General features: G+C 35.6%; 1 protein-coding gene across 42 annotated transcripts in view; it reads right to left on the bottom strand.

The window, feature by feature from the left end:
- The window catches only part of EMSY (EMSY transcriptional repressor, BRCA2 interacting), an 81442-nt gene that overhangs the window by 7417 nt on the left and 46381 nt on the right, over positions 1 to 27644 (bottom strand). For 9 of the 42 annotated variants that reach the window (XM_069553790.1, XM_069553781.1, XM_069553816.1 and 6 more), the window contains 8 exons: positions 22080 to 22216; positions 19426 to 19599; positions 17207 to 17405; positions 9009 to 9173; positions 7148 to 7303; positions 6098 to 6139; positions 3132 to 3283; positions 662 to 1225 (listed from right to left, as the gene is read on the bottom strand). In XM_069553790.1, the coding sequence (XP_069409891.1) occupies positions 662 to 1225; positions 3132 to 3283; positions 6098 to 6139; positions 7148 to 7303; positions 9009 to 9173; positions 17207 to 17405; positions 19426 to 19599; positions 22080 to 22216 (1589 nt within the window). Of the gene's footprint in view, positions 1 to 63; positions 1226 to 3131; positions 3332 to 6097; positions 6140 to 7147; positions 7304 to 9008; positions 9174 to 17206; positions 17406 to 19425; positions 19600 to 22079; positions 22217 to 27644 lie in introns of those variants that run through there. The other 33 variants (XM_069553789.1, XM_069553778.1, XM_069553815.1 and 30 more) reach the window with 12 other exon arrangements.

Genomic DNA, 27644 nt, shown 5'->3' with positions numbered 1-27644 from the left:
CCCATCTCAAATCATTTCATATAATCTTCAGCTTTTTAAAATAAAAGTAGGGTTTTTTCAATCTTTTGCTTCAAAATACATTTATACAAACATATTCTATATATATATATGTATTTATAACACACACATATACATATACATCACTCCAAAGCCACTAATTTTCCCTAATATAATTTTTCTTTTCAATATTCACAGATAATTCCTCTGAAATCTAGAAGATAAATTCATTAACCAAATGGTGGTGGTGTAAACTACAAATGAAGACGGTCAATGAAGCTCCTTAAAAGACTGTAGTTTACTTATTAGCATTATTGCCACAGAAATAAGAGATTACAGGCATGGAAATAAATACTTTATGCCTAAAAAAATAAAAATAATTTAGGTATATCTATGCATTATTGATCAATGCTGAAGTTATTTCATTAAAAACTGCCTGGGAATTCAAGTTCTGAGTGCTATGCTTTTTTTCTTCCTATATTAATGCGTACATTTCTTCCCTAATGTCAACCTTCTGATGGAGTAAAGTAATACCAGAGTAATGAGGCTTTTGAGTTTCCTCTTGCCAGGAGAATGCACCGCTAATCACGATAGGGTCGTGATGTTTTCATTTTTTTCCGTGAACAGAGAAGTTTAACTTTGCATGCTATCAATATTCCGTTACCTGGCTTGCCGGCTGTTTCTCTGAAGAGGCTGGGAGCGGCATTTGGCTCTGGGGGGTTTGGGGCTGCACGTAGATTTTTGGTTGGTTCGGAGCCTGCTGCAGTTTAGGGAGCTGCTGCGTGGTTTTCACGGCAAGCACCTGTACTACAGTCTGTGGGGGCTGTGCCATTAAGGTAGGAAGCTGCCTGTCTTTGGCCACCATGGGATGCTGTGTGTGCTGTACATCTGGCTTGGGCTGTGCTTGTTCTTGCTGGAGAGGGGTGAGTTTTTGATGCCTGATGGAAAGCTGGGGCATTTGCGGGAGTTTGTGCTGGAGCTGGTCTGCCTGCACGTGGATGGTCTGCTTCTGTTTAGTCTGGAAGCACTGCAGAGTTTTCACTTGCAGCTGAGTCTGTTCCAGCTGTGGCTGGCTAAGTTTCTGCGGCTTAGCTGACTGTGACTGAGTCAGGGCAGATCGATAAAACAGGCCTGTCTGAGGGTCTAAAGTGTCCATCTCTTCAACCTCGCCCTCCTCAGTTCCAAGTTCCTCGCTGTGTTTGGTAAAAGCAGTGTGACTGCTTAATGCCTAAGTAAAAAAGGCACAAAGTAAGAATGAAATAAGAAAAACACCTATATTGCTACATTTTCCTCAAATTGGAAAAGACTTGATTATGAGAATCATTCAAAATTTTCAGAAGGGAGAACCTAAGAAGACCAAAAAACTCTCAAGGTCTCTAAATCTAAAGGCAGCCTTAGATTGAAACTCTTAAAATTTCAACTCTTAGACATTAAGTACCGCAAAAACTGGCAAATGTACTGCAGTAAGAAAACTCTCAGAGGGCCCAGAACTTAAAAGGTAAGAAAAATAAGGATGCTCTGTAAGCACAGCACAAGATGGGAAAAGAAAAGGGTCCCTGGCTCAGGACACAGCTCCAGAGCTGTTCATCTATCCAAAGGAAGAACACAGCAACCCAGAAGTGAAGTATCTAGAGAAAATCCAAGGTTCAGAGATGCCCACTTGTGCTGTGCACCCATTCAGCATGGTCCAGAAGGTAGGCATTGTCTGAGGGCCTTGCCCATCCCAGTCTCTGCAGAGGGCCTCTTTGCTAAGGGTGGAGACGGGTGGCCAGGCCTAGCAAGGTCTGAGTGATCTGCCCTCTGCCCTAGCCCTCCTCGCCCAGGTTCCACGCCCGCCAGGCAACGGCTCTCCCACACCCGGCTCCCTCCCAGGAGGGAAGGAAACTGTGGCAGTGACAAGAGCACTCCTGTCAGGAGAAACAGCGATGGCCTGATGTCAGTCACAACAGCGCTGGGAGGCGGCGGCGATCGTGAGTGATCTTGGTTAGAGCCAGCTATCCGACCTCCACGGGTGTCTTGAGAAAAGTCAATGTCAGGACAGCCAGATGAGGGCCAGACTCCAGGCTGAGAGCTAACACCCAGCAAAATCTCTGGCCATCTGCTTTCCCTCAGTGACAGAAGATCCATCCCAATCCCATTCTTCCCACTGCTTTATCAAATGCTATACATTTACTTAAACTTTAAAACTCTGAGATCAAATCGAAACTCTCCCCTATCTCACAATGACCTTACATAAACAGGCTTTTAATTCAACAATTTCTTCATGCCTTTCAAGTAGTTTGCCTGTAATTATGGTCAACTGCTACCAGTTGAGTAATGATAATTTATGTGGCTACTAATGATAAGTCTTGCTTAAATCTGATATTTATGATATCACTTTATAATAGAGGCAGGATTCTTTAGATTTAAATCCTGGTTCTGCCATCCAGAATAGGTTATTTAATTTCTATGGGCATGAGTTTCCTCATTTGTAAGAGGGATGATATAATCACCTTGCAGGCTCATAGCAAGAATTAAATAAGTTAAAGCATTTAAAGCTCAAAGCACAGTATCTGGCACAAAATCAATATATCAATGTATTTTTTACCTTTTCCCCATTACCCTTGGTATCACATTTTGTTTTATATTAATTCATTTTCCTTCCTGTTAGTCTCTTCTTCAGTTGGTCATATTCAATAAAAGAAGTCAAATAATATTTACCTAGTTATTTTTAATGTTCCCATAAGGATTCATTATGAAAGCAAAAAACTAAAACAAATGAAAAACTCAGCATCAAACAGCTTAAAGAGGCCAACTTCTATTTCATTTGAAAATCTTGCCTCAGTGATAAACCCTTCCATAACAAGAAAATACATAGAAACAGTGACCAATTCTGATGTCATAGATTCATCTAGATAGCTGTACCCTTTTCAAACGTTAACAGTTCACAGAAGATCCAAGAATATTATTTCTTAATTACTTTCTGGTGTTAAGATGCTCAATTCATTTCCTTTACTCACCCCTCACAGATGAAAAGAACTATACTAACACTCTTTAACTCAGTTATTTCCTCTCTTATAATAGGAGATGAAACTGAATCTTATTTCAGGAAGGAAGCAGCTATAGAAGGTAGAAGGAAAAAGAAGAGATACAACCTGCTGCATTATGTGGGTGATTGCTCCAGGGGAAGAAGCTGGGATGGACTTCACCACCACGGATGTCTGTGTTGCAGTCTGTGACTGAGCCACATGCTGGAGGAGGGTCCGCTGAGGCTGGGAGGGCTGTTGGGGCTGGGAGCGGTGGCTGACTGAAAATAGAGGAGGTGATGATATTTCTCCAGAAATCACCACAGCATCTGTAACCAGTAGTCATTTTAAACAACTGTCTGTGAGATTGCATCACAGAGAGAAAGTGTGGTACTAGGAGGCAGAAGACCAGAGTCTGCCCATTTATGAGCTGTGTAACTCTGAGAAAGTCACTTATCTTCTCTGAGACTCTGTGTCCTCATCTGTAAAATGGGAATAACAGAGCTATTATAAGGATGAGATGAGAAATGTATGTGGAAGCACTGCGAAAACTATTATCACAAAGGAGGAACAAGTCCCTTAAAGCTATATCCTCCTGTGAGTTGTGCTCTTTCTCCAGTGACCTTTACCCCATTAAGGTAACAAAACAACAATCAATTTCTGCAAGCAAATCCTACTACTACTACTAAATCGCTTCAGTCGTGTCCAACTCTGTGCGACCTCATAGACGGCAGCCCACCAGGCTCCCCTGTCCCTGGGATTCTCCAGGCAAGAACACTGGAGTGGGTTGCCATTTCCTTCTCCAATGCATGAAAGGAAAAGTGAAAGTGAAGTCACTCATTCATGTCCGACTCTTAGTGACCCATGGACTGCAGCCCACCAGGCTCCTCCGTCCATGGGATTTTCCAGGCGAGAGTACTGGAGTGGGTTGCCATTGCCTTCTCCAAATCAAATCCTAGACTAATATTTTTAGGGATAGTGAGACAGTACAAGTTTTTAACCTCTTGATCCCAGTTCTAAATGTAATACAAAAACCAGAAGCATTCACTCCTTCATATACAAAACACTATCTCATATCCTAAAGATTTAGAAGGTCAAGGTGATACTACAGAAGGAGAACTGGATTAATAGTCACAATTGGATTCTGTCCCACTCTGCCACCAATCAGCTACGTGAATTTGAAGAGGTCACTTAAACTCTATGTTATTAATCTCTAAAGTTCATAGGTTTTATTTTATTTTTGTTTTTTATTGGGCTAAAATTGTATTTCTTAGAAGAGGACCAAATGAAGTAATGAATTGAAAATGGTCCTTAGATTGTTAAGTACCAAAATATAAAGTTAACAAAATAACAGAAAAGTTAGTGTTCTTTCATCTTCTCAAATTCAGCTCATCCAAAACAAATGAGTAAGAGTACAGTTCAAGAAATAATTCCACCTCTTAGTCTCTTGCTGGAAGGTCCCATGGAGTAAACTATACATTTAAACTACACATCTATGCTGATGCCAAACTATCACTTTTAATCAGCCTCAATTTCAACTTTTTAAACAGTATAAATACTCAACACTTCTTATTCTACAGAGCTTTAAAAATGTCTAGTTATTAGAAACCAACTTTTTGAATCAGAAACAGATAAAAATAAATCTGTAAAATTAGCTAAGGATTTTGAGACTATCAAAACCTCAATAATCCATGGTTCTAATTCTCATATATCTTGATCTACAATTTCAAGTAGTAGTGGTTCCATACTTAGAAAAGTCATAGTCAAATGCCCAAAGATAAGATGATCACTACAAAATCAATGTAAAAGTGCCATTGTGAGTATAGAACTTTAAAACTATCCAGTGAAATACAAATAAGCTTCATTTTTATAACACATTTTATCTATATTCAAAAATGCCATCTTTCTTTCTTTTTTTGAAAATTTTTCTAATACTTATTTATTTGGCTGCACTAGGTCCCAGTACTGCATGCAGGATCCTTGATCCTCATTGCAGCATGCAGGATCTTTTTAGTTGCAGCATGTAGGATCTAGTTCCCTGACCAGGAATTAAACTCAGGCCTCCTACATTGGAAGCTCTGAGCTCAGAGTGTCTGACACTGGACCACCAAGGAAGTCCCACACATGCAGTTTTTCTATTGTTGCTATATATATGCCTACATGTGATATGAGGTTACAGGCAGCACCATTAGTACTCTTTTATAAATGCACTGTAGTATCTTACTGCATTTCACAATAAGCTTTATATATACATTTTAAATTATATGAGTTAATACAATCTTTCATATGTGCTCAACGAAACTGGAAAAAAGGGAGTCATGGTTTGTATTAAAATAACAAATAGTGAAATCATTTATAATACAACTGAATAAGAGAAAAAACATCATATGAATAATATTAAAACTAAGCAAGCATATCAGTGAAGCTTTTTACTGATAGAAGTATCATCAGAAATGAATGACATTTGAAAAATAATAAATATAATTTCTGACAAAATTATCAGATTATATGGAACATTTTTACTGCCCATACTAATCTTTATAATTATTACATTTATTAAGAAATGAAGTAGATTCCATAGATGATCAACTGAAACCATTTAAGAATAATCCTCAAGATACTATAAATTCAAGAAACTAAAATCTCTTCATAGTAATTCCCCAGAGTGTACGTAAGTTAAAGAAAAATAACACCCACTGCAGAATAATACAAGAGGGTCAGGAAGTTGACTTTGAAGTAGAGAGAAAAAAACCACTCAGTGAGGCTGAGGATACGATGGGAGAAGATTATAGAAGGGAGGTCACAGAGTAGATATTTGGAAAACTGCTGAAGTGACCTTTAACTGGGCCATGTAAACACCATAAAACAGTCACTTATTTCTTTAAACAACTCTTATTTTTCCAATGTCAGACTGCTCATTTCTGAGAAAGAATCCCACTACTCTGCAAAAGGAAAGTCTTTCTCCCTTTTACTGAGTAGAGCTTACCTTTCCTCTACCAGATCAGAGTAGAGCGCATCCATTAAGTGGTTTGCCCCCAAAACAATCATCTTTTATCTTCAGTTACTTTTACTACAAATGGATGCACACCACTTACCTAGAAGGGGAAAAGCAACCTCTGTCCCCTCATCAGTGCGTTCTGAAAAGGATAAGTAAGGGAAGATATCATAGGTCTTTTTATCTATTTACCGTTTGATAATCTAGTCTATCCCCAGAGGTTATTATTGATTTTCCCAACATACTGCTCTCTGCTTTTTGCTAAGTATCTCTAAAGAAAGATGCTAGATAGCTTTACATAATTTTTAATTGGATTTTCCCTTTTGGCAATTTTAATCCATTAGTCTTAACAATATCTCCCAAAATTATGCCAAAAAATTCCTTTTCCACTTTGGTATTTTCATTCTGTAAATATTTGCAACTTTACGTTCTCTTATGGTTAAGAAAACAGAAGACAGGTGTTCTTTATATACTGCCTCATAAGTCATCTCTCCTAAGCCCTAATTATTCATGTTACTACTCTCTGAACTCCTCCAAATTGCAAAGTAATAGAGTGCCCAAAACAGAAAGCAGTATTCCAGGTGTGGTCTCACCAGAATATGAAAGAATCTATTATCCTTCCTGCTTCACTTCTCTACATATGCCATCCAAAAACATCATCAGTGTTTTGCTGCCAGACCACATAAATACCTAATGTGCTTTCCATCACAACTCTTAACTATTTACAAGGATTTAAAATTTTCCACATTTTTTTCTTTACATTAAAAACGGGGAGGAAGGTTGGATTTTATACTTTCTTTCACCCCTGACCCACTTCCCCTTCCCCAAACTAAAAAATTCAAATGTATATGAGTATTTATTCCCCCATAAAAGATATTCTATCCTCTCACTACCAGTGCTGCCTGATGTTCACAGATATTCTTTTAAGGCCAACTACAGTTTTATATTACTTGCAAACTTTGTAAAATCTATCAATTTTCTTCCTCTAATCATTAAAAACAGGGTGAATCCCAAAGACAATGTGAATCTGCTCTCAGAGAAAACTGGAAGAGATCGAGAAATATAAAAAATATATTTTCCCCCAATCATCCCATGAAATCCAGAAAGGTAGCACTCCTACCTTAATACTACTTTTTAAAAGGACACCTACCAGTAGTGATGTATTCAGCAACTAGTTCTGACTCTACCACCGCAATTGATGGACTTTCAGGAGAATGTCTCTTTTCCTGGGTCATCTGAATAGGCACTGCCATTTGACTCAGGTCAATAGTGGGTTGTCTTGGTTTAGATTCCAATTTTTCCTTCACTGTATAAAAAAGTCAGGGGAAAAATTAACTTTATTACAAACAAGTACTAAAACCAGAGTTGTCCATGGAAAAATGAACAAGACCTCTGGGGTGCCACATGGGCAGTGACTAAGAAGATAGGAAGTTGAAAACAAAACAGCAGACTACTGGATGGCTATAGAGTGCACAACCTGTACAAGCATACTCAGTAGCACAGCAAGAACGCATATGCACTCACACTAAAATCTGCCCCCTATTATCACTAGGCCAAACAACTGGATCTGTTTCCCTTGTACATACTCCCTTTAGAACACTTCCTTTACCCTTAGTCAAGGCAGTACCTGGTATTCTTCAGTTCACCAACCTGAAAACAAAGGGTAAGTAAGCACTACTTAGCATTATTTGCTCCAGGACACAACTGCCCGGAAGAGCACAACACAGTGACCGGTTTAATTTGATCTATTAAAAATTCAAGATAATTCCCAAAGAAATGATACATTTTTATGACTCTTGAAGAATAAAAATATTCATTGTTAGGAAAATATGTTCCTGCAAAAATGTCTATGGAATGGTCTGGAATCAAGAATGGTTTCCATGGATAGAATAACTTTCTAAATTATCACTTTTTCTACAAAATTATTTGGTTTCCACCCTCTATAAGGCATTAACGGAAACAGTTGAGTATGTCAAAGACAAGGAGCTAAGGAAATGCCTAAAGCCAAAAATAACACCAATAAAAAAATAAAAGACTTAAAATAAATGCTAGTATTTTTTGGGTAGTATAGAGTGGATGTTACAACAAACAGTAAGTAATTAAGTCCAGTAAGCAATCATTCAGATTATTCTCACCAAGCATAAAATATGATAAAATCAAGATAATCATTTAAAGAAAGTAAAACAAAACCAAAGGAATACAAAAGTCACCCCACAAGTAGAGAGGACACTGAACTGGGAATCAAAAGACATGGAATCTCACTCTGCCACTAGCCAACTGGATAACCTCTCTAGGTCTCAGTATGTTTATCCATAATGAAATGGTTGGACGAGATCATCACTAAGGTCTCCCCCCCAAGGACTCTGACAATATCTGATCTATTATAATAGAAAAGTCAGTATAACTAACACAGTTTTGCCTAGAGTTTATAGAAGACATTTAATAACTGGAAATACTGATTGGATCTTGCTAAATGAGAACAGCTTTGCATGGAAGCTCAGGTTGTTAAATTATACGAAGAAGTATGAAGATAAAAAAACAAATTAGAATGTTAGCAAGGCCCTTAATGTTTTAAGACCACAAAACTGCTCCACCAGTATCAAGCAGGATGGCAGGGGCCCTCCAATTTGCCTTCTACTATTCTTGAATAGAATTGGCAAATGTACTGCATTTATCCTTGTGCTTAGAAATCGATAGACCTACTCCTTTCTGGTGACAAAAGGCAACAGGATTGTCCACTTTAAGCTGGAGAGAGAGAAGAAAAGAACTGTGCTGTTTTTTCTTCTTTCTTCTGATAGAAACGATAGGCTACAGTCTATCTATCCTTCAGTACTCCTGTGAACATCTTAATGAACTGACAAGTAAACAGACTGAACCAATGATTATAGACAAGTCCAGAGGGGGGAAATGTGCTCAAATAATAACAAAGAAAATATAACAGTAGTAGTACTTTAGCACAACCCATCTCTAGAGAAAACATGCTTCATTCAGCTGAGCATGTGAATTCATACCTGTTGTCTGTTGGAGTTCTAAGAGAGCTTTGATTGTTGAAGTAGCTGATTGTGATTCACTGGATACATCCTGATAAATTATGGTGGGGCTAGTCTCCATTGCAATCTCATGTTCTGACCAATCCTGACGCCGGGAAGCAATTACATGAACTACAGGCTGGGAATCTGTTTTATATTAGTTAAAAAAAAAAAACCCTATAAACAAAGTTTCTCTTAAAAAAAAAAAACAATTTGTTTTTTTAAAAAAATCTTTGTTTTACTACAAACTTCATGCTTTATCTCCCCAAAAAGACTGTAAGCTCCCAGAGGACATAATGTCTTTCATGTCTGTATTCACTTATTCATTCATTCATTGATTCAACAGACTGGGCACCTATGTGCCAGTCTACACTTAGCACTGAGGATATAAAGGAGCTCACAGAATAATCAAAGGATGCTCAAGAAGCACACAATCTGGTTGGAGAGACAGACATGTAAAGAGACAAATTACAATTCAATGTTATAACTGCTATAATAAATAGGTGTGCATTTCTGTAGGTGGGTGCATGTCCATGTACCATAAGAACGAAATGCGGTATGAGTCTTATTTTCCCCAATGCACCTAAAAATGTGTTCTGTATTACAACCTGAGCATTCAGTCAACACTTACTGGAGTTACTGAAAGGAAATCCTGTCCACTGACAAGAAAAATGGATAAATGATCTAGAAGCAGCATTATATAATAGGAAACATATAACATTCAGAATTCAAAGTCTTAGGTTACAGTCCCAGCTCTAGCAATTACCAGCAAGTTGATTCTTTGGGTCTTAGTATCACTATTTCTAAAAAGGCTACAATAAAATTACCTCTCTACCTCATAGGATTTCTGAGGGTATAATGAAATAATATTTGTAAAAGAGCTTTATAAACTATGAAGGACAATAGAAATGTTTTATTTTTGTTGTTGTTGTTCTGGTTGTGGCCTGAAAATTTCTCAATTCTAAGCCTTTTTGTTAGTTTCAAAATAAATTATAGCCCTAACTAACTCAAGGTTTATTATATCCATGCTATGTAAGTATGCATGTAAATATTAGACACATAAAATCAAACAACAAATTATTTGAGTTTTCCATCTACAGAATAAGTTGATGGAATAAGTAGTATAAGTGTAGTATACTACACTACTGTTAAGTTCCTAAACTCCTTGGTTCAAGATACCACATAGAAATTACATCGGCTATAAAAGCATGACTCCTACTCCCAAGTTTAGATTCTAATGGAGGAGACATAAAATATGTGTGTGTGTGTGTGTGTGTGTGTGTGTAGCTTTGTATCCTGGGAAAAAGTCAAATGATTAGGGCAATTATATAATAGAAAGAAAAAGACTACTATGAGTTGTAATGGTCAGTGAAAATATCACAGAAAATAATTCATGCAGCCCCAAAACCAAGAATAAGTACAACTTAAGTTCACCCTTCTATGAATTTTACATTTTTGAAAACCACAAAGTTGTTCAAAAAGGTTGAAGCAGCAGGAATGACTCTTCAAAAACAAAAACAAAGAAAACCCTATCTTCCCCCAAAAAACAAAATCAACATACAAAATATCTGGAATTTTTATTTACCATAAAAACAAAACTGTATTTGTTCCCTACCTTATCCTCTAAACTCTAGGTAGACTATATGCCACACCAGGGATGTACAATTTCCATTAAAGTTTCAAAAAAAAATCTAGATGACTGAAGAACAACATCATGTAGTAATATCAAATGCCATGTGAGGCCTATGGCAGTTTTTCTTTACTAATTCTAAGAGCATATATAAGAAATTAAACCTAAAGAGAACTGATTATACTAGGGAATCATTCATTTTATATAAACTTAGTTCTCAATTTTAAGAATCTCTCATGATGCTGTAAGTACCCCTTGGTTAGATGCAAGGACCTATAGGCAAAGAATGACTTTGCAACCCAACTCTATAAAATACACATATTAACTACCCAGAAGAAAGCAAAAACTGCATTGGGAGAGAGAAGGTAAAATAAGACTGGAAAAAGAAAACACATTTCTACAAGGAGCACCTAATCAGACACATCACCCCACATAACATCATCCCATAGGGACTGGGGAGACTGGTTTTCCTCTTTTTGCCCATACACAAAAGGTGCAGCTGACCATACAAAGCATCAGTGCAGCAACCACAACGGCTGTGACACAGAATGAGTGTGAACCTAAACGTGAAAAACATTCCTTGAGTGATTTTCCTCTCTACTGTTGGCTCACGCTTAGACGAGATAAATCTACTGCCTACCAAATCTGATGCTGAGGTCAGAGTGCAACGACTGAGACAGCAGGAGCCTGACACAACAGTTCCATTTGATTATGCAGTGTGCATCCATCCAGACTTCTCCACCTCTCTTGGGGATGGTGGCCTACTGACCCTCAGATATCTTTCCCCAGAGGTCATTTAACAAACATTTACTGGGCATATACTACACGTTACGTACTAGAGATATACGCTATCCGAAGGCAGACTCAGGCACCTCTACGGAAGAATGTCTCTTATGTCTTTACTATAAAAAGCTTCTATCACATTTACATAGAATTATAAGACCTCTCAGGCTTCCCTGGTAGCTCAGCTGGTAAAGAATCCACCTGCAATGCGGGTGACCTGGGTTTGATCCCTGGGTTGTAAAGATCCCTGGAGAAGGGAATGGCTACCCATTCCAATATTCTGGCCTGGAGAATTCCACGGGGTCGCAAAGAGTCAGACACGACTGAGCTACTTTCAACTAGACATGAGACCTCTCAGCTAGAAAAAATAAAATCTAAAAGTATGTTTAATACTATCATCGATCTTATGTTAAAATCTTCAAAATATCACCACCAGTCCAGGAATCTAGCACTAGAGAACTCACTGTTTCCCAAGGCAGTTTCTTTCCATCTTTGCACAGTTATGACAATTAGAAAATTTTCTTGTATGGAGTGGAAACAGGTCTTCTGATTGCTACTCAACAGTTCTAGTTCTGCCCATGTACCTATCAAAGACCAATTCTTTTCCCTCTTCTATGTCACAGTCCTTAAGATAACTGACAACAGTTCCTACGTTCCCCACAATCCAACCCAATCTTCATCTTCTCTTCTCTATGATAAATGTCCTGTCTCCACCTACTGCTCTTCATAAGAATGATTCCCAGATGCTGCACGCATCTAACCCATCTATTCTATACTAAACCCAAGATGTCTGTATCTTTTCCATGATGTAATAGCTATCTTCCCTTTGAAACACTGTCATAAAAAACAAAGCCTTCACAGTATTTAACTGCTTACACAGCTTTCCCCCAAATGTTCCTTAAAGAACCTTAGTTCTTTAAGATGTTTTGCAAAAGAAGGGTTCCATGCTCAAAAAAGTTGGGGGGCATTTTATATTATATATGCCACTCTTCATCTTTCACAATATATATTACCATATGATGACTCTGAAAAGTTCTGCAATAAGTATCGGTATGTTTTGCTTAACCTTCATTCATTTCTTACCCTCACCATGACCTGCTGAGATCATGAAGCTTCTGGAAAAATCATCCTAGAATCCCAAGTTACTTAAAACAATGTCTTTATAGGATGCATTTTCATATTTGCCTCATACAGGTTCCACCTTAAATTACTACCCTTGGTTTTGTCTTCTTTTTCTCTTCCATTTTACTTCACATAATCTTGTATTCTAGCTAGTCTACTCAAAACCTTTTTTGGAAATAAAGTTTTCCTTTTAACGTTTTTTTCTTTCTTAAAAAAAAAAAAAGGAACACAATAAGCCCAATAACCCTGTTCCCAAGTGAAAAAGAGAAAAAAAGAAGATGCAAATAGGAAGGAAAGCTGAGGAGTTGTGGAAGGCATGTGGCCCAATTTTCATTTAGCGACCTAGGCAAGTATGATCCTGAACTATTAGAGTTGGTCATCTAGCTGTCTATCAGTATGTAAAAATACTTCAGGTGTATAGAACTTAAAAGTCCCACCCACTAGGTTAGGAGAAACCCCAGAAAGAAAAAAATGTTTTGGACTCAGGAAACAAAAATGAATTTATAAGGCTGAAGCTTAACCCTGTGCCACAGCTGCTGTTACAGTTGCTGTTTTGTTTGTTCATTCAGAGAAACTTTACTGAGTGTCTACTTAGAGCTAGTTAACGTCTTCACTAAATACTGAATATTTAGAGATGAGTATAATGCTTGCCTCTAAGAAGTTAGTAGCCTAGTGAAGAGAAAATAATTATATTAAACAAACAAAAAAAGTACAAAATAAAATGATCAATGATAAACTAGCTGGTAGTACAAAGCAATTTTGGAAGCCAAGTATAGCAGGAGTAATGAACCCTCCCAGGGTGATTAAGCAAAGTGCCATAACAAGGTGAAGATGAAAGTCTCTATTCTAGCCTGTGAGAAGACAGTTCAGAAATAATGTATAAGGCCTAAACTGCTTCTCCTTTCAGGCAGGGAGTGGTAGGAAAAGTTTAGAAATCACAAATAGAATCAAGGAATCCTTTGGCATAAAAAGACATCTTTATTCTAAGACTCGTATAAAGGAAGTCACTAGAAAAAGGATATGAAGTCAAGAAAAGTTGATCTATTCTTACAGTAGAATGCCATCTATCAACTAGGTAACAAATAATAATAGACTTTAGAAAATTATCACTGGATGCTAAAACTAGTAGATAAAGGTGAGGGATATGATATTTATATAGTTTCAAACCATCTCCCCATATATTACCATTAATCTCAAAGGGACATATGGTAATTTCATAATGCAAAAAAAAAAAAAAGAGGGAAGGCATTAACCAAGAGATCAACATTAACATCATCAATATTGGGACAAACTGACATGAGTGCCTTCTGATAAGATAAAGCTAAGAATACACCACATCTGTGGAATTCATGCTGAATTAAATGGGAAACATCAGACAATGCAACTAAATGTAATGCATAGTATTGATGTGGACTGTGGACTGGTGGTGGGGGTAGGTTGCTGTAGTGGCAAAACTATAAAGACCATGATTGGACAGTTGATGACATCTGAATGGATTGTATATTATAGAACTAAAACTTAAAATAGTGATTTTGATAACTGTATTTTAGTTATGAAGAGACTAACCCTTAAGGAATATAATCCGACAAATATAAATATTTAGAGATAAAGGGCATGACATCAACAACTTGTTCTCAAATGGTTAAAAATTCCAAAAATTATAAACACACAGGGGGCGGCACAGAAAGAGAATCAACAACAAAGCAAATAGGGCAAAATATAAATAGGTGGTGAATCTAGTAAAAGACTATACACAGAAGTTCTTTTTATTCCTGTAACTTTTTATAAATTTGAAATTACATTAACAGTACTAAACAAAGGTGGGCTAAAAACTACAAAAATAATATAAAGGAAAAAAGGGACTGTTATATAGTGCTTATATTCCCAGTAGGTATGAAAACCAAACTTGAGTCTTAGACTTAGCAAAACCTTTATCCCTTTCTCTTATAACACAGCATATATATTCCCACAGCATATGTAGTCCCTTGTCTTTGAAAAATGTACTAAGAAACTATATAGTGAAATGGGGAGAGGAGTAAGTGAAGATTATAAAAATTGGCTTTAGGGACCTCCCTGGTGGCCCAGTAGTTAAGAAACCACCTTGCAAGGCACGGGACATGGATCTGATCTCTAGTAGTTCTCAGGGAACTATGACCCTACACGCTGGGGAGCAACTAAACCTACATGTCACAACTACTGAGCCCACACGCTCTGGAGCCTGTGTGCCACAACTAGAGAGTTGTGCAGCACAACGAATATTCTGCATGACACAATTGAGACCTAGCACAGCCAAATAAAAAGCAAATAAATAAATATTTTTTAAAACTGGCTTTACAGTTAACTATATTAGATATTCCTCTTTGGTGGTTTTTTTCTGTATTATAAAATATTTTAAAAAGAAGTAATATGCAATGAAAGATAAATAACACAAGTAAAAATAAATGATGCCACATATAATAACAGATCAAAGAGCAAGAAATTTATACTCAGTCACTTCCAAAAATAGTCAAACTTTTGTCCCTTTCTTAGAATGAAAACTAAAGGCTCCCTAATGAAATGGCATGTTAGGGAAGTAATGACTGGCTTATAGCTCCCTTAGGAAAAAACCAGCAATTTCAAAGGTAACCTGAGATTGTGTATATATAATTTACTGTTCAGGTTCCCATTTCAGCACCAATTCATAACCTAAACATTTTACCTGCCTTTTATGAAAATATTTCTCAAAGGAAAAAACAGCTGGAATTATTCAAATAAGCACAGACTTAAAAATAAAAGAGGAAAAAATAATCTTATTGTTAAAGAATAGAATCTATACACATCAAATCAGTAAGTCTAAAAGAAATAGAGTAAATATCACCCCACTATAATTAGACATAAACTGATTCATAACCAATATAGAATGATAAATTAAACCTTACTAAATTGATTCAGAAAATATTACTATTACTGATAATATCTTGAAGAAAATTATCCATTTTCTAAAATGAGAGCCATACTGTTTGCTAAAATCAATATTTTATTTTTTTATCAGTGAGTTTCCAAAGACCATTTCAAATGCTACCTCCTTCATGAAGCTTTCTCATAAAGCTTACTACATAGTATAAATTTTAAAATAAATGTTCAAATTGAATTAATGGAATAATTAGCAATATGAATCATTAGTAAGACTAATGTAGGATGATTCCACTAAAGAGTTAAAATAATAATGCCTGTACAATATAAAGAAACTGCATTGAAAAAGTGAAGATGCTAAGAAAGCATTCCAGAGAGAATAATGTGGATATGAGGAGAGGAAACAGAGTGAGTGAGGAATGATCAAAGAAAGATAAACAGTTCTGTTTCAATAGATCAGCGCTTCTAAGCACAGGCATAAATATACTACCTGGGTAGTTACGGTAACTGACACACACACGGGTACTAGATTTGTTGCTGTTGTTGTTCAGTTGCTCAGTCACGTCCAGCCCTTTGCAACTCCATGAACTGCAGCATGCCAGGCCTCCCTGTCCTTCACTATCTCCCTGAGTTTGCTCAAACTCATGTCCATTTAGTCAGTGATGCCATCTAACCATCCCATCCTCCGTCACCCCCTTCTCCTCTTGTCCTCAATCTTTCCCAGCATCCGGGTCTAGATTTGTACAAAGTCTCAAAGTTTATGATCAACATGGGTGGTCAAGGTAACTGACAGACACAGGTACTAGATTTGTAGAAAATCTCAAAGCTTATGATCATTGAGTTTATTTCAAATGACTCCCTCCTGCTGCTGCTGCGAAGTCGCTTCAGTCGTGTCCGACTCTGTGCGATCCCACAGACGGCAGCCCACCAGGCTCCACTGTCCCTGGGATTCTCCAGGCAAGAACACTGGAGTGGGTTGCCATTTCCTTCTCCAATGTGTGAAAAGTGAAAAGTGAAAGTGAAGTCACTCAGTCATGTCCGACTCTTTGCAACCCCACGGACTGCAGTCCACCAGGCTCCTCTATCCATGGGATTCTCCAGGCAACAGTGATGGAGTGGGTTGCCATTGCCTTCTCCAAGTGACTCCCTAGAACAACATAATTAAAATAGCACTAACTGTAACTAGTTTCCCTATTATGGAGCCTGGCTTCATATCACCTTCCTTATAAATAGGACAACCACACAACTATCATCTAAACTGAAATACCTATGAGAGTGAAAGAGAATGCTATTATTATTCTAGAACACAAATAAACTAAGACTTATTCCATGCAAACTGCAATGTATGAACACCCACATACAGCCCATTTATAGGCCCATCTCTGGCCACCATGATCCTTTCTCAAGGTTCAGCAAAAATCATTTCAAAAGGTACACTCACTTTCTTGTACACTTCTTCTACTTACTCAAAGCAAACAAAAGGAATCACAGCTCTATCCAGTTTGATAATACCTATCTGCCAAAATCATCACCTAGTTTATAAATTATTTGATGAACATAAGCCAAGCAAGAAAGAATGGTAAGCCTTACCAAAAACAAAATGTCTGCTCACATCAAACAAAAGACAATAAAATCAAAAGAACTGACAAGTCAAAGTATACATGTTTGTTTGAGATCCTTAGATTCAACTATTTTAGAACTAGGGCATTATCTCAGCAATAATTATATAAATCAGAAGTAAAATGGGACTTACCTTGGGAACTTTGGGAGGACTCTGTAGAAGAGGAACTACTATCTGTATAACTCTGTGGTTCTTCCTTTCCTTCTTGAATAGATGAATTACCAGCCTCTGCCACCCTGGATGCTTGCTGTAATGTTTCTGTGACCAGTTGCCTTGTTTGTTCACTAACAACTGTGGCCTGAAATGTCACTGGTTTGGGTTTAATAAGAACCTAGAAGACAAGTGGAAATACAATCAGTATAAATTTTTGAGCATTTAAAATATGTTTCACTTCTAGATCATAATAAAACAAATATTTTCCTGACATGGAAAACAGTACTCTGTGCATTTATTATACTTTGGGCACAGCATTGATCATCAGAGACAAATTCAATCTACGAATCAATTATACCAGGCCACATATACATTTCATGCTATAACAGCTACAAGAGCCTTTGCCTTGTTTCTTCTTGCCTATAACGACTTCAGGAATCATTTTACAATCTGCAGTTATATAGTAGAATGATAGCCACAAGCTAAGGACAGCAGAACAGAAAGACACAGGGAGCCTAGATTCCCAGAGGAAGTGTGTGTGTGTGTTTGTGTGTGTGATAGAATTTAAGTATTTATGTATACCATACACAGTCAGCATAAGAGGAAAGATTTCCTCAGATCTCCCAGGAAGAGTGTGTGTGTGTGTGTGTATGTGTGTGTGTGATAGAATTTAAGTATTCATGTATACTATACATAGTCAGTGTAAGAGGAAAGATTTCCTCAGATCTCCCAGGAGAATTTTTGAGTCACAATAACAGTCCGGGATTTCCTTCCTCTAAATATTTATCAACATAATAAAAATAAAACCCTAATTTGTTTAAGCCACTGTTCTTCAGGTTTCTTTTTGGAAACGAAATGAAATTCCTAATTAACACACCTGTACAAAGTAATCTTGCTTAGGACCTAAGTCATCTTTTAAGAAATCTCCAAAGGGACACTAATTTAGACAACTGGGCGTGTGTGCATGCTCAGTCATTTCCGACTCTTTGTGATCCTATGGACTGTAGCCCCCCAGGCTCCTCTCTCCATGGGAATCTCCAGGCAACAATACTGGAGTGGGTTGCCATTCCCTCCTCCAGCGGATCTTCCCCACCCAGGGATTGAACCTGTGTCTCCTGCATTGCAGGCAGATTCTTTACTGCTGAGCCACAATTTAGACAACTACTATAGTCAATAAGGAACATGTGACAGATCAACCTTGGCAAAGGTCAAAACCGCAGACAGTAGAACAAGTGAAATGGAAAGAAAGTTTCACACTGAACCATTCAATTCAAAGTGTGGACTCCAGGAGTTAACTCCAATGGGGTACATGGAATGAAAATGTTACTTTACCACAATTATTTTTTACTTCTCCATTTATAAGAATCTAAATCTTTCAGACTCTATTAAGTCACCCATTTCCAAAAATTCAAGAATGAAAACATGGGTTATGACAAAGATGATGGAGCAAATGTAACTGTTTACCACTGAAATTTAAAGCAATTTGACCTTATTAGAAAAATCACAAAACTAATGGTTTTGATATATAAACTATTTGGCTATAATATTGAGGGAACTGACTCTAAAGGCAAACTATTAGTTTATAGATAAATTATCTTTTACAAAAATTCTAAAATAGCATTTTTCAACCAAAGCTGACATCATTTCCTTTGATATTCTCAAGAAAGTAAAGTACCTGCAAAGTAAACAGTAGCCCAGCAACACAAGATTAAATCCTGAGCCTCAATTTCCCAGATAAATTTCTAGAAAAGCTCCCTTATCATTTACTGGTTGAAAAATGAACAGATCTCTACTTTCTACATTATTTATGTTTCAAGGAAATAAAATTTATAAGTAAATACCTCAAGTGCTTTCAAAGGTCATATAAGCTTACAAAAATATTCTTTGACAGATTATGAATAATTACTATCCTCTTTCAACCATCTACTTCTCAAACAACATACACCTTCAGCAAATTTTACTCCAAGGGGATTCTATTCTCTAACTTTTTGCTCATGACATGACACAAATATTTAATTTTTTTTAAGTACTGAAAAGAGAAACACAGGTTTTGAAAACAGATGGTTATAAACACTCAATTATAACTTTTAATAATCTGGTTCTTTAAATGTTACTCATCTTTTTGTTCAGATTTCTACCTTGGAATTTTAGGAATTTGAAATATACCAGTCAAGAAAAATCACCATATCTTAGCATACCTGTGTTTTCCCTTGCTGCCCATAAACAATTTTTGTTGGGATGATTTTAGCTGCTGGTTGAACTGTGGAACCTATACCTTTTGGCTGAGTTACAATCATTTTGGTGATGGGTCTTGTAGCAGTGATAATAGCTGGCTTTGCTCCTGTTGGCACCGTCTGAATAGTCTTTTCTCCCTAAATTGAAGTCAGTAAATACATGAGATTTACATACATTTAAATGGGAAAAATAACTCCTTTTACTGAAAAATCATAGAAAAGTTTTACCAGGATGATGGGGAAAGGGTTGCAAATTATGCAACAAAGTATAAGCTTCCAGGTGATCAAAAATGTTAGACCTAGTTGAAATGATCTTAGAAGTCATCTGACCAACCTTCTGTCCAAAGAAGGCAGTAAATATTTCTTGGTGAGTGAATTTTAAAAATTACCTTATTTAAGAATACTTAGTATTCTCTGTCATTCACAGAATGTATACACTAAAAGAGTCAAAAATTATAGAGTATATACTAAAATGTTATCTCTAAGTGTTGGAACTACAGGTCATGCTCCCCCAATATTCATCTTTATGTGACAGTTTATATGAAATAAATATATGTGTAATAAAAAAATTACTGTGCATTCTACCAACAGCTAAATGTTCACATACAAAATAAACTACGTTTCCCAAATATGAAGTTATAAGGCTATACAGAAGAATGTCTATGTGAAATGGTATGGGCAAGAAATGTAATCAGTAGCGATATTAACATTTTTTCTGAAGTTACACTGGAAAATACAAAGAAAAAACTTAGGACATTTCCCACATTAGCATGTTACTAATATCACTTTAGTCTATTAACTAGATAGTTTAAGCCCATTAACTTTTCACCATTTTCTAAATTTTCATCTGCTTTATTTTTAAGTACTATTTTCTGATCATTTATGGAGTCAATACTTGAGCTTAACAAATTAAATTCAAATACAGTCATTTTACTAAAGTACAAAAATTTTAAAAATTAAAATCTATAAAATGAAAAAGGGAAATATCTAAAATTTTTTCACCTTATCAGTTTTTCTTTTCAGTTACCATCACCTAAGTGTGTGGCCACTGAAATTTAGCAGCCAGTAAAAACAAAACACCTAGGTGAACTGGCAAAAAGGTAATTACTCTGTGAATTTAGGTTAAATGATTACAAACTTCACAAGTTTAAATATCTGCTGCAATAATCTAAGGAAAACATGGAGTGTCTGCCAACCATGTGATTACTTATTTTAATACATAACACACCCTTCACGGCAGCATCTCTGGAAAGAGCTCTATAATCATTTGCCAAGAGCTGCTAGTTTGCAAGTAGGCATGACCTTTTATTAAGAAGCTCAATGAGCCCTGTCCAAGTAAAATTATAAAGACCCATTCAAAACAAACTAGCAGGCTTCTTTTTTGAAAAAGCTCTTCTGGTTGTGTGTGTGCATACATGCACAGGTGTGTGTGTGTGTGTACAGGCACAGGTAAGCAAGTTACGAGTATAGGTGCATGTACGTATGTGGTAAAGAGGATGGTCTTATACCCTGATCTTGTTTGACTATCATTTCTTGCATCAAACTTTTTGCTATTAGATATATATGGCAGCTAGTACTCACATATACTATTTTTATATCTATATGACCATAGAACCTAGAGTACATGGTACCCCTCTCTTTTAATATCAAGTTCCATGAAATTACAAACCATGCAATTTCTGAAAATCTATATTCTAATTCTGGCTTTATTTTTGGCTTACTTTGTGAACTGAGCTAAGAACAATCTACGCTTTCCTATGTGATGAAAAAATCTAATACTAGACACCCACCAGCCCTGTAAAGACTATGATGCCAAGGAAGCCACTAGAGATCAACTACAATGAAACATAGTATTCTTTTTTCTAACAAAGTAGAAATACTACCAAACCTCTATAGTTAAGTACAAAGAATAGTAACAGTAAGAAAAAACAATTTATTGAGGACTTATGTGCCAGGTACTGTTTTAAGCACTTTTAAAACAGTTACCAGCTAGTTACTCATTACTCAACAAACTCACTGGTAGAGATCATCATTCCCAATGTACAAATGAGGAAATTATGGATGAGAGACGTTGAATAAGTTAGCCAAACACCTATGATACTCAGAGACAAAGCCTAGGTTTGGCTAACTTCAAATCTCTTAACCTCGTAACAACTGCCTTCAGAATTATAAATGCATCTTTAATTTACTTGATTTTTTTTTCCACTAGCTCAGAGAAGTAAAAGTGAAAGTAACAAATCCTTATCATTAATTTAGTCTTAGCACCAAATATTTCTCTTTGCCTAGCCTACGTCCAATACTAGACTGGTATCTACTGGCCATAAGCAGGAATAAAACTGTCCACTGATGGAGTTCCCTCTGAGTTAAGCCGGTAGAATCTTCCATCTGAACCAAGCTACGACTGAAATCATGGTCATAAGCAACACAGCCGTGAGCAACATGTTTTAGAAATTACTGTAAAAAATAGCATCAGTAGGTGGTGTTTTTTACATCACAGTAGGAGTAAATCAAGCCATTCTAGCCATTGTGGGTTCTAAAGTCCTTAGACAAATATTTATATAGCTAGTCTTTGAAATCCTTAGCGGACTGCTGAGTCTGTAGTTCAAGCTCTTACTTACTCCAGCATTTAGCAACGTTGTGACAACGTTTTTGCCAGGGAGGCCTTGAATGGTCGTTCCTTTTCCTGTAGTCTTTTGCACAACAATCACATTGGGCTTGGAAGTCATGGGGATTGTAGTGATTTTGGTAGTCGTTCCTTAGAGAAGGGGGGAGAAAAGGAGGCCTGAGTTAAGGACTAGTGTATTTGGTTATTTCTATTTATGTTGTACACAATTAAATACATGTAGTCAGTGTCACCCCAGATGATGTCAAAGCTGTCATGAGGATGAAAATGAAGGCCTTGGAATAATAAATTACAAGTTGTTCTAGAATGAAAGAATATTAAGAATTGATTCTTACAGCATTCATCTTTTTGGAATCTGAAGACCTACATAACAAACTCAGAATCTAAATATATCACCACCTGCTTCCCTACTGATATTCTTCTTCTGATTAGTTAACTAGAACAAATTAGACTATTTCATGACAAATATTTCTCCCAAACTCAATAGTATTACCTGTGTGACTAGTATGACAGGAAAACTCTTCAAAAAAAGAACATAAAAAAGGGTAAATGTATATCAAAATTCTCATATAACACTAGACTGTAGAGAAAATTTATGAAAAAGAAATGTCATTTACTTTTATGAGAACAAAAACGAAAATGAACACTAGTCCCAGACCAAGTCAGATGAAATGTGTACTCTTATAATTTGCAACACTCTGAAAAGTCTGAGGATGAAACCCTAATTTATATACTTAAAAATATATATTTATATTTTCAATCATTAAGATCTATATAATCGATTTATATCTACTGATCCAAACATTAGTATCTTACCCTCTCCCACACATCCTTCCACAATATGTTTCTCTTCTATTAAATTTATCTTCCTATCATATTCATATCCTATATTCTTCTAATTGTTCAAATTGGAAATCCTGGTACAGATCTTTGATTCTTGCCTTGTCTTCACTCTGCATCCTCTAACAAAATGAAGCCCCTTAACTCCAACCATATTTTTTTATACCACTGATTCCTCAGTGTTTAGCACACACCGTATTGCAATTACTCAAGTTATCATTCAATGAGTATACGAATGAACTAAATTTGTCATAACAAATATCTTCTTTCGAAATGTTATCAATGTCAGCTCAACAGACAGGCCCACATCTCTCTTGCTTTCTGGTATCTTCTCCCTATTTCAAGCTTCTCTGTCATGCAAATAGCTCTGATGTATCCTGCCATAGCAAACATTCTTTAAAAAAAAAAAAAAAAAAGAAAACACCACCACCTCATTTCATCATGCCAAGAACCAACAACATGTGAAACTGGTCAGAAACCTTCCAAATCCTCACTGTATTTAGTTTCAACTTCCCTTCTTGGGTTTCAAAATCCTTTATAATTTGATCTTATTTGTTCCCACTGCACAATGTACACCATAAACTCTATAGTTTAACGAGTAATTTATTTTATTATGGCTTCCTATTATCTACCACCAAAGACCAAACTCTTCAGCTTAGCCCTTCAGGTTCCATCAGGCTCTAATTTTCAGGATTACCCAATATATATCTCTTCTTCAGAGTGCTGATTTCCACATCAGTCCTTGAGCATACTAGACCCAATGCACCCTTTATACCTATAATTTCCTCTGGCTATGCAAACAGGCAAGTCATATTTTTCTTCTACAGGCTTGCATATCATTATTCAAATGACTAAGCACAGAATGGATACACATTAAATACATGACTGATTAACATACTCTTGAGAAGAAAAATTAAAATTTTATTATTTTCTACTGGGAAACCTTACCATTCTGTACTAGTTTCAGAAATAAGATTGATAAGAATAAGAATGTTCTAGTTATATGTCAATTTTTGGCAATCTTGTTACAATACAATATGCTTGCCATCATCTAATGCCTCATCAGTCTGAGGTAACATGCTCAGGTTACATAAAAAAGCACTTTTGTCCATGGGTCAGTTTCACAAATATTTTTCCCTGTATCTGTGGTCTGTGAATAGTAAGCTGTTAAAAGCCACAAAAACCAAGCTGCCTATTATTTACTTATATCAACTTTAACTCTTATTAACTCCAATTCCTCATGTGATTGACTATGATGCCTTCTCTGACAATGCTCCCTCATCAAATATTTGGTTAATAAAAAAGTGTTTTTAGAAAGTAAGCATTAAATACTAGCTGAAGGAAATATAAACCAAGCTTTAACTTTATAGCAAAGTATAAGGGTCACATTTTTGACAAAACTTACTTAACAAATGAATTATCTTTATAACTATGAAAATATCAAATCCTTTCTATTACAGGTGTGTCAATTTATGAGACAGCTGCAAATCAAGTTCACTAGCTTAACAAAATGGGAGGCGGTGTGTTAGAAAACTGAAGAAAAAGGCATAACATAAGGAAAAGCAAGTATAGCATTATATTAAGATAGAATACGATTTATAACTAGAACTATCAAATTATAAAAATTTAAAATTCTAATAGTATATTTTTGTATCTCAGGTGATATCTATTATATTGAAGTCAGAAGTATTACTCATTTTTTTAAAAAAGTCTTCCCCTATTCTTTCATAGTATTCAGCCTATAGTTCTCATGTTACACAAGAATGTATGAAGTTCACTTGTTCAGCACTCTGTAGGACACAGAATGTCCCTTGTGTACATCACTGTGCATCACAGCACCCAACCCCACATCTAGCTCATAGCATATTAGAGAACTCACCTAGACATACAGTCCTTACTTATAAAGAGTCAAAATACAATAGGTGCAAGTAACTGTGAATCACATTTGGATCAAAGGCTATGACACTGACGCATTCCAGAGATTCCTATTCGAAAATAAGATGCCTGTAAAACTTTGAGCATTATGGAACGTAGGCTTAAAGAACACAAATTAATTATCCTATATTTTATTATTCACTGATTCTTAAAGCACTCTGGCAATTTTGGTTTGGGGGGTAATTTTTTATATGTTACTCTGCTCAAAGAATGAACAAATGAATGAACGAATGAACAAATATGTACAAACACTAGCCCCTTGCCTGGACATTGTACTAAAGACAGGGGAATCAAAATCAAGTCCTGCCATTGTCACAGGTTCCATAAAGTCCTTAGATTCAAGGTAATGAGTTTACCTCTAAAGGATCCATCTTCTGCATAAAACAGACGTGATTTCTCAACCAACTTTCAACAAAGCTCACCAATAGACTTGTGTATCTGATAATTCTATATATATCTATATACACACACATATAAGTAAATATTTGACTGCATAAATGAAATAACTACAAAAACAGTCATGCCTTCAACTTAACTGCTTATTCTAATAAAAATAAAAACTTATCTTTCTAAAAGTACTTTGGAAGCATGAATTTGCCTTCCAGGACATTATACAAAGGAAATAAAAATTTCATATAATAATTTATGTATAATAATATTCTTCATAGGATTATCAATGAGAAAAAAATTGTTAAATAACCTAAAACATTCAGCAATGAATAAACAGTTAAATTATGGTGCATTATAGGGAAGAATATTGTATAGTCATTAATCTGGGGTGTGAGGTATCAAAATACATTTAATGGAATGAGAAAATGATATTATCATATGAAAAAAGATTAAAACTAATTATATAGATCTAAATTTAATTTTTAAAATAGACATATATGCACAAAAACATTTATACAGAAATCTAAATAGAAAAAGGAATAAACAGAAATATACACAGATTATTTCCCTAGATGGCAAAAATTACAGTTTTTAGTTTTCTTTGTATACCTTTCTGTATTTTCGAAATTCCCCACAATAAACATTAAAGTATTATTTTTTTTTAAAGCCTTCTATTCTTAAAGCCAGATGTATGAGTATATTTTAAGAAAAGCATTTCTTTTTTGTTGTGGGGATGGTGACGGCATTGACTCTAGCATCCAGCATCTGATCATAGATGAAAGTAGAAAACTGTCTAAATTCATTCAACCTGGCTTATTGGTTTCTGTGAAAAGACAGGGATTGAAAATTTAAAAACTGACCAATAATCCCAGTATCATGGAGCGAGAATATAATAAGAAACACTGACACGTAACATAAGGGTTAGTTTAAAGTACTCAGTAATGAGAGAAGTTCTTTAGAATGAAAGTGTCAAATACTGAAGTAGAGGTAGAGGCAAAACGAGCTCCACGCAATGAATAAAGCTATTTCAACTGTGAGCCCATTATATCCTAGAGTGCTGAAAAAGTTTAAGAACTCTTCCTCTATATATCCATACACTTGGAATAGCAACTAACCACCAGTTACTTAATATTTTAGAACAAAGGTAGATGATATGTTTACAAGTGTAGGCTATAAACCTGCCTCTTTGCTTCTAGGAAAATGTGCTTGTATATACTGCTCTAACCTCATACAAAGCAGCTAAATCATAAATAAGGTTTGAAAACAAGAGGCTTCATGACATTCCTTCAAGCTATATGGTATTAAGAACTTTTACCTAAGTAAAGAAATACCCTATGGTCATAAAAAGTTATACACTAATAAAAAACATGATTACTTTTTGAAAAATGTTTAAGTGTGTACTCTATACTATTTAAAGATATTGTCAGGTAATAAATTACAATTTGAGTTTTAACTGTGTTATTTAAAATATCCTCTTAAAAGCTGGAGTATGATGATTCTTTCCCTACTGGTTTCACCCTCCTTAGTTTGGCAAACATCAAAGTTTCTCACTTACACTTAAAAAGTAGAGCCAAAGTTAGCAGCTTTAAATATAAAGCTTCATGCCAATACCACGACCTGCCTTGTTTTTTTTCACTCCTTGAGTTATCAGCAACATCATATTACCGCCAAGAACTTCAATTCCTTCACTTTAAAATGTCAGAGCAATTCACTGGGGGCATACAAAATATGGCTAGTCTACAAAAATGGTAGACAGTAAAAGTCCACAGGGCTTGCCTGGTCAGAGATTATTTACATCATTTTAATTATAAAACAATATTCAATGAAAATAGATACCATGTTAACATTCCACTTCAGGGTATACAACTCAAATATTGCAGGAATAAATGAGCCATTAAAAACCAGGTAAGGTTCTAAAATACCAATAAATATTAGCTTTCATTATCTGAGTTAAATATTTTTAAAAAGTAAAAAGCCATTATAAATGGTGAAAAGCAAATAAAAATATTCAAGTATTTTTATTTTTAATAAGCTAAAGTGACATTAGTAATTGAAACTATCAGATTATGATCCCACAAACATATATAGACAAATAAATACTAGTTAGTAATTGAGATTATGATCCCACAAACATATTTAGACAAATAAATACTAGTTCTTTCACTGTCTAGTTTATGTAGCTTTGGACAGGTCAAGTTCATCTTTTGAAATGTAAAACACATCTATACCTAAAAACTGGAGATGATACCAACTATTTCAGAGTTTTAAGGTAGAAATGAACTGATAGATGGGACAATATTTTATAAATGAGACATCTCTATGCAAATGTAAACTATAACCCTTCCATTCTGATTAAAAGCAACTAAATGTTCTTTCTATTTTAAAACTTTTTAAC

The sequence above is a fragment of the Ovis canadensis genome, chromosome 15 (assembly GCF_042477335.2).
Source record: "Ovis canadensis isolate MfBH-ARS-UI-01 breed Bighorn chromosome 15, ARS-UI_OviCan_v2, whole genome shotgun sequence".
NCBI classification, from domain to species: Eukaryota; Metazoa; Chordata; class Mammalia; order Artiodactyla; family Bovidae; genus Ovis; species Ovis canadensis.
The sequence above is the reverse complement of the archived record's forward strand: the minus strand, read 5'-3'. Positions and strand labels throughout refer to the sequence as shown.